Genomic DNA, 7,121 nt, shown 5'->3' with positions numbered 1-7,121 from the left:
TCAACTTTTATTATCCTGTAGCAACACCGACAACGATCCAGGAAACCGGAGTAGTATCACAAATAGGAAGGAGCTGAGCACATGTATCTAGCAACTTGATCAGAATTTGGGATATGTAAATTAATGGGTAAGCAACATGCATCAGGCTTAATTTATTAACCATATATATACATTATACAACGGTAATATTCCAATATTATATGGAATTGCTAACCATTATTAGCTTCACTAAAACTTGACTAAACAACTCAACCAGATCAGATCAGGCTATGGAGATACCTTACGATCATCCATACTCGTCAATTCTCCTTATTCTCATCCCCGTAATAACTCTCCTCTGGCTGAGAAATGCCCGTTTGAGGCGTCTTCCTCCGGGTCCACGTGGCTGGCCTATTATCGGCAATATGCTCGATTTGGGTACCATGCCACACCGGACCTTAGCTGCATTAGCCACAAAACATGGACCTGTTATATGGTTAAGGCTAGGCAGTCAGAAAATCATTGTGATTCAAACAGCAAAAGCAGCTAGTGATTTATTCAAGTACCACGATCTCGCTTTTGCTGATCGCAACATCAACGAGACTATGCGTGTCCACGACTACCATAATGGGTCGTTAATCTTAGCTCCATACGGGCCTCACTTGCGCTTGATGAAGAAATTACTGGCGACTGAAATGCTGGTGAGCAAGCGGATCAGGGAAACCGAGTCCATCCGAGAGAAGTGTGTGGACGATCTGATTGAGTGGATATCAGCTGCAGGAAGAAACGCGGCTATTGAGGTTGGGAGAATTGTTTTCGTGGCCGAGTTTAACTTGCTTGGAAACCTTATGCTCTCGAAAGATATAGTGGATCCAAGTTTAACAAATGGGTCTGAGTTTTTCACAGCTATGAATGGGTTAACTCAATGGACTGGCCTTCCAAATGTTTCCGACTTTTTTCCGTGGGTGAGATGGATGGATCTTCAGGGATTAAAGAAGAAGACAGAACAAGACATGAAGAGGGTGTTTGAGATAACTTCGTCGTTTGTAAAGGAACGAAGGGAGGAGATAAGAATGGGAAGAAAGAAGGATAGGAAAGACATCTTGGATTTGTTATTGGAATTTGAAGGCCATTCAAATGACGAGCCCCAAAAGATCTCTGATCATCATATCAACATATTTTTATCGGTAAGTAATGAATCCACCACTTAGTAAAAGATAGTAATGATTCTAGCTTAACTTTCCAAGTCCATCCAAGATCTAGCACGTAATCAAGGCTACCGTAATCAACTGTATTGCTCTAACACATGTTGCTGGTGTATACAGGAATTTCTAATGGCTGGTACCGAGTCAACAGCAAGCACAGTAGAATGGGCAATGACACAACTTCTAGCAAACCCTGATTGGATGTTTAAAGTCAAATCTGAACTAGATCAAGTGGTTGGGCCAAACAGAAAGGTCAAAGAGGCAAACATAGATGAACTACCTTATTTACAGGCAGTTGTTAAGGAAACATTTCGGTTACATCCTCCTGTTCCGTTTCTTGTACCACGAAAAGCGGTAGAAGATACAACTTTCATGGGATACAACGTTTGTCGTGGAACCCAAGTTTTCGTGAATATATGGGCAATTGGACGAGATCCACAAAGCTGGGATGATCCGTTAGTGTTTAAGCCAGAGAGGTTTATAGGATCAAAAACAGATTACAGAGGCCATGATTACGAGTTTTTGCCGTTTGGGGCCGGAAGAAGAATGTGTGCAGGGATTCCACTAGCTCATCAAATGCTGCATCTTACATTGGGTGCACTGCTCTATAGTTTTGACTGGGAGTTGGAAAGTGGCGTGACTCCGGATACCATTGATTGGGCTGATAGAATCGGCTTGACAGCAAAGAAACTAGTGCCGCTCAAAGCAATCACAACTAAGCGTAAGGCCTAGTACTGTGCACCAATAACACCATCCTTGGAGAAAATTAGATATATATACGCATCCATGTATCATACTCAAAAGTTTAAACAAGGCAGTTGTCAGCCATAGTTTTCTTTAACAATGTAACCTACTTTCAGCATTAGTTTTTCCTCCAAAAGACATTTAGCTAAATAAGGTAATACTCCCTCCAATTACTATAATGTTCCCTCTTTCCCGAAACGGATTATTCAACTAATGTTCCCCTTTCTATTTTTAGTAACTTTTACTCTTATTTTATTCATTCATCTCTCCTATCACCAAACCCCACACAACTCTTTTACTCCTATTTTATTACTTTCCTTTATGTTTTGACCCCACAATTCTTTATTTAACTACTAATAATTCATCCTTCACTCCTATCACCAACCTCACACAACTATTTTACTGTTATTTTAATACTTTTCCTTAAGTATTGTGCCCATATCAAATGGGAATAATATAGTGGCTGGGAGGGAGTAGTAAGTAAAAAAAAAAATTCATTACATTATATTATCTTTTCAATTAATATATTCTTATAATTAAACTCTAATCTACTATTTAAAATTTATATTTATGACTTTTTCATTAAAATCCATAATTTATTATGCAATCATTTCCATTTTCATAGATATTATTCTTCATTCGTTACCCTCTAAGATTACGCAAATCGGTTTCTTATGCAGTCTTTAACATAATTATTGTCATCACTTATACCCTAAAATTACGTAAATCTGTTTCTTATATTATCCTTCATCAGTTACACTCTAAATATGGTGTATATTTTAAAGGACATAACAATTTTTACGTATTTTTTTTAATTAAAAAAAATATTAGTCTAATTATTCGTAAATCGTCTTTTTAAGTGCATGGTATACTGTTTTTGCCTATTTTTGTTATAAGATTTATACTCGTTTTAATTAAATTTTACATTTTTACATCACTTAATTGTAATTTAATGTCATAAATTAGTTTCATGCAATGATATAACATTATAGAGTTAATTTTTACTGTAAAGTAAAAATGGTTTAAGGCAAAATAATTTAACTTAAAGTGTCTTTTGATGGTAATAAACTTTCATTTTCTACCTCTTACTAAGATTATATTAGTATATTATAACATTAAAGGTACAGTTAATTTTTACAATTAATTTAATGAGAATATCTCTTTATAAAACAAAACTAAAAAATACCATGCTGTAGCACGAGGATCTACACTAGTGTGACTATTGAGTGAAACAATGTGTTTATTGAGAGAAACAATTTATAGAGTGAAATAATGTGGCTATTGTGAAATAATGTGACTCTTTAGTGAAATATTGTAACCCTTTTATGACATGGTATGGTAGTAGTATAAATATGTGGTTATATAGTGTTGTAATCTTCTTTTATACATTCTTATTTAATCCTTTTTACCCAATATTAGTGGTATCAATACAAGTTTTGATCCATATCATAACCAAAAATAAATCTATATCTATCTTTATTATTAAAGAAATTTTTTTTCAAACGATTACAGAGATTCCAACTGTTACGAACTATCTAATTTATTTAATTAATCTTTCATGATCTTGTCTATTACGTAGAATTTGATCAATACCAGCTACAATTTTAGAATAACAACTAGTTTTGGACCCCGTGAAAATCACGGGATCGTTAATAATTTATTGTTTTAATAAGCTTAAAAATTATGGACTATGAATGTTTATCTTCCAACAAATATTTAGGCGTTATTTTAAGCTCTCTTTATTGATTGCATGAATTAGAGTGTTTAGACCGACAAAATAAAATCTCAAAGGTGTTTAAGGTAGACAAGTAGAGATATTGTGATAACATAAGAGATAATAATCGTAGACAAAAATATGACAATGTGTATAGGTAGTATAAATGAAGAGGGAACCCAAAAATTCATCATTTAAGAAAAAAGTTAGATGTTAAATTAGTAGAATGTAATAATTACTAGATTTTGTGCCCGTGCGTTGCACGGGTTATAATATTGGTTCTTCTCTAATTATTATGGTAAGTATAGTTTCTTCGATGCATACGGGTAACTTAATATAGTCTTGAATATTTGAGCTTCTAAAACATTGTTGGGGATGTTTATTAATTAAAAAGGACTTGGTTACAAACTTACTTGAAACACTTACTTGCACGGGTTTCCTATATTGTTATTGGACAATAATGTTATTATTGTATATTTTTGTCTAATTATAATTATTAACATGCCATAAAAAAATAAATCATACTTTAATTTAAAGATACCAACTATATTATTATCAACAAAATTTGTGAAAATACACCCCTGTATCAAGAAATAAGTTTATAGACATCAAAAATATTTAATTTTAAACAGAGAAAATAAAATAACGTGAAGGTCTTAAAAATAAAAGTATGTGTACTCCACGGAATACCAATACCAATTTTATTGTTTGAAAATATGGAATCGATGAAATTAAATTTATAATGTATACAAATATGCTAAGAGAATAAAATTTTAATGGTTAGAAAATTACAGAACAAAACTTAACCAATATGAACAATCCTGATCAATAATATACAATCAATTATAATAGAAAAATAATAAACATATCAAACATATAAATCAAGGGCAATAATTATTAAAAAAAAGATGCAATTGGCAAGATGATTTTAAGGCCGGCTAACTTAATAATCATTTGAAAACATCCAAAGCTAACGTCAATTATTTTACTTTCTCTAAAGATGCAGGCTAATGACATGTGGTTGGGAATAGATAGTGAAAAATTTGAGAATGATTCTATCTGTTGTGGTGTGAGTTAATGTAGTTTTATGTACATTGTGGAAAGGAGCGTATTTAATGTGGGATACCGTAGATATCATTAATTTACGCCTTCGTAAAGCTTGTTAATCTAATCCTGACAACGCCGTCAATATATAATACTATAATAGTAGAATATGCTTATTGAGATGAAGCCTCAATATTTGGACAAAATTTAACAATTTAAGCAAAAATAAATGAAAAAATAAACTCAATAATATGTCATTATTATTCAAAAAAGCAATGGGTAAGAGAGACACTGATCCGAATTAATTCTTAGGGGAGATTAGATATAGATAATTATGGAGTACCATAAAATAACAGTTTCGCCGAGTCCAATTTCATGCACCTGAAAATATGAAGGAAAACAATTAGCGATAATTAATATGCAAGAAATTATACAAAAGCAATAGAATAAAAATAAATAAAAAAACATAATAATAATAGACATAAAATAGAATGGGGAAGGAAAAAGCCGTATGTGTTTGTTACAAATGTAACTCTATCATATTAATTAGATAGATTTGATGCCCGTGCGATGCACGGACCTATATGTAATCTCACTCTTCAAGGACTCGTAAAACTATTAAGATTAGATCTCTTAAAGGCTTAAAACCAACTAAAATTGGAATGAAACAAATAAGAACAATGAAATTACACTCTAAGTGCCCCGCTTCCGTGTAGTTTATGTCTAGTATTTTATACTCCGTATAAAAACATCTTCAATGTGATTATGTGAATTATTGTGTAATCTCAGTTAGTTTCCCTGGAGATCGACCGTCTTAATTTAAGACCTCTCACAATTTTTTTTTGTGCCTTTATTTTAGTCGAGTGTAAGAACCGTCTTAAGTTCAACAACCTTAAGTTAAGACTGTCTTTATTGTATCTTATAGTAGGACTTGGATTATCTCCCACATACTTAGGTTCCTCATTTTGATCAAACTCAACTTTATTTTTCCTGTGTAGAGCTGCTATTTTAATCTCAGCCAATTAGTTTATCATTCTAATCATTATAAATATGGATTGGAGCCTCGGAGTATATATTTTCTTGTATGGCATTGTCAAATGATAAATTATTAGATACCTACCCACTTTTGACATTGTTTTTATAAGCAATGTCTACTTAAATTTATAATACGGAGTAATTATAATTATTACAAAGAACTACATATCATTCTAAAAGTACATCTGTATTAAAAAAAGTCTTATGATTTAATAATAATAATAATAATAATAATAATTATAATAATAATAATAATAATAATAATAATAATAATAATAATCTTGGCCCGGTAATAATTTAAATACTTGTGAGCTTTTTTTTTGAGCGATTATAAATAGTAGCGTTTTAAATCAACTTTTTAGCGATATTAGAGTTTCAAACTTTTGAAACTACTATCGAATAATACTAATCTTATTCCACAGCTTGAGTTAATAAGATAAATTTCTATACAAACCGAATACATAAAACATTCGGTGTATTAAATTTGTATTAGATAATGCTTACGGAGTCTATCAACCTCAATATCAAAGGTCTTGCCTAATGCTTCTAATGTGATCTTTTATCAAAATTTACCTTCTAATTTTTCAAGGAGATTGTACAATCAATAACTATAATTCATATACAAATATACATACAAAACTATGATTCATATACAATCAACAACATAGCAAAACTGAATAAATTAGAAGATAACTACAATTGTATTTGCTGAACTAAAATTTTATATTAACCACAAGTAAAATTTCATATAAAATCACCAAATTATCTTTTATAAGAAAATGTATACCTTGGAATAACCGTTTAAAGATTTTTCATCCATAAATTCGCCCATAACATACGTCAATAAGTTGTACCTGAAATTTTAACCCAAATTATTAGTGCAAAATATGGTAACTCTATATTAATAGTTACAAAAAGCATACAATATACTCATCAACATAACATGATACATGTCTATGCAAATTTGCAAAGTTTAATATACACAAAACTGTAGTCTAAATAAGAGCTGGGATCTGACCTCTACATGCAATGTATATATAGTCTTTCATCCGTTGCCTTACGGGCCTTACGACATTGTTCGAATTGGACTCTTGTTTGTTTCTGATTGGTTATTGGTTATTGATAAGAATTTCATGGTTTACGGATATAGTTCTTTTCATATTACAAATATTTATCTATTGTTGATAATAATAATAATAATAATAATAATAATAATAATAATAATAATAATAATAATAATAATAATTAGGTAATTTCTCTATTATTATTTTTTTTTTGCAAGAATAGCAAGCCATGTATTCTTCCATATAGGGAAAAAAAGGAGGCCAATCTTATAAAAGAGAACCAATAGAGAACCTAATCAAGCATTTAAAGACCCTATAATCTCCCCTTCTTTTGAG

General features: G+C 31.2%; 1 protein-coding gene across 1 annotated transcript; it reads left to right on the top strand.

Moving 5' to 3' along the window:
- Window positions 1–229: 229 nt before the first annotated feature.
- On the top strand, window positions 230–2,034 carry LOC141646080 (cytochrome P450 76A1). Its single transcript, XM_074454152.1, has 2 exons — window positions 230–1,166; window positions 1,305–2,034. Exons 1-2 carry the CDS (start codon window positions 270–272, stop codon window positions 1,914–1,916), a joined length of 1,509 nt encoding a protein of 502 aa, XP_074310253.1. The 5' UTR covers window positions 230–269; the 3' UTR covers window positions 1,917–2,034.
- Window positions 2,035–7,121: the final 5,087 nt, after the last annotated feature.

This window comes from Silene latifolia, chromosome 3, assembly GCF_048544455.1.
Source record: "Silene latifolia isolate original U9 population chromosome 3, ASM4854445v1, whole genome shotgun sequence".
Classification (NCBI taxonomy): domain Eukaryota; kingdom Viridiplantae; phylum Streptophyta; class Magnoliopsida; order Caryophyllales; family Caryophyllaceae; genus Silene; species Silene latifolia.
This window is presented reverse-complemented; position numbering and strand designations above follow the sequence as displayed.

Coding starts and splice junctions, on each gene's coding strand:
- LOC141646080 (XM_074454152.1), top strand. CDS start 270: ATGGAGATACCTTACGATCATCCATACTCGTCAATTCTCCTTATTCTC. Junction 1,167..1,304: donor ATATCAACATATTTTTATCG/GTAAGTAATGAA, acceptor TGGTGTATACAG/GAATTTCTAATGGCTGGTAC.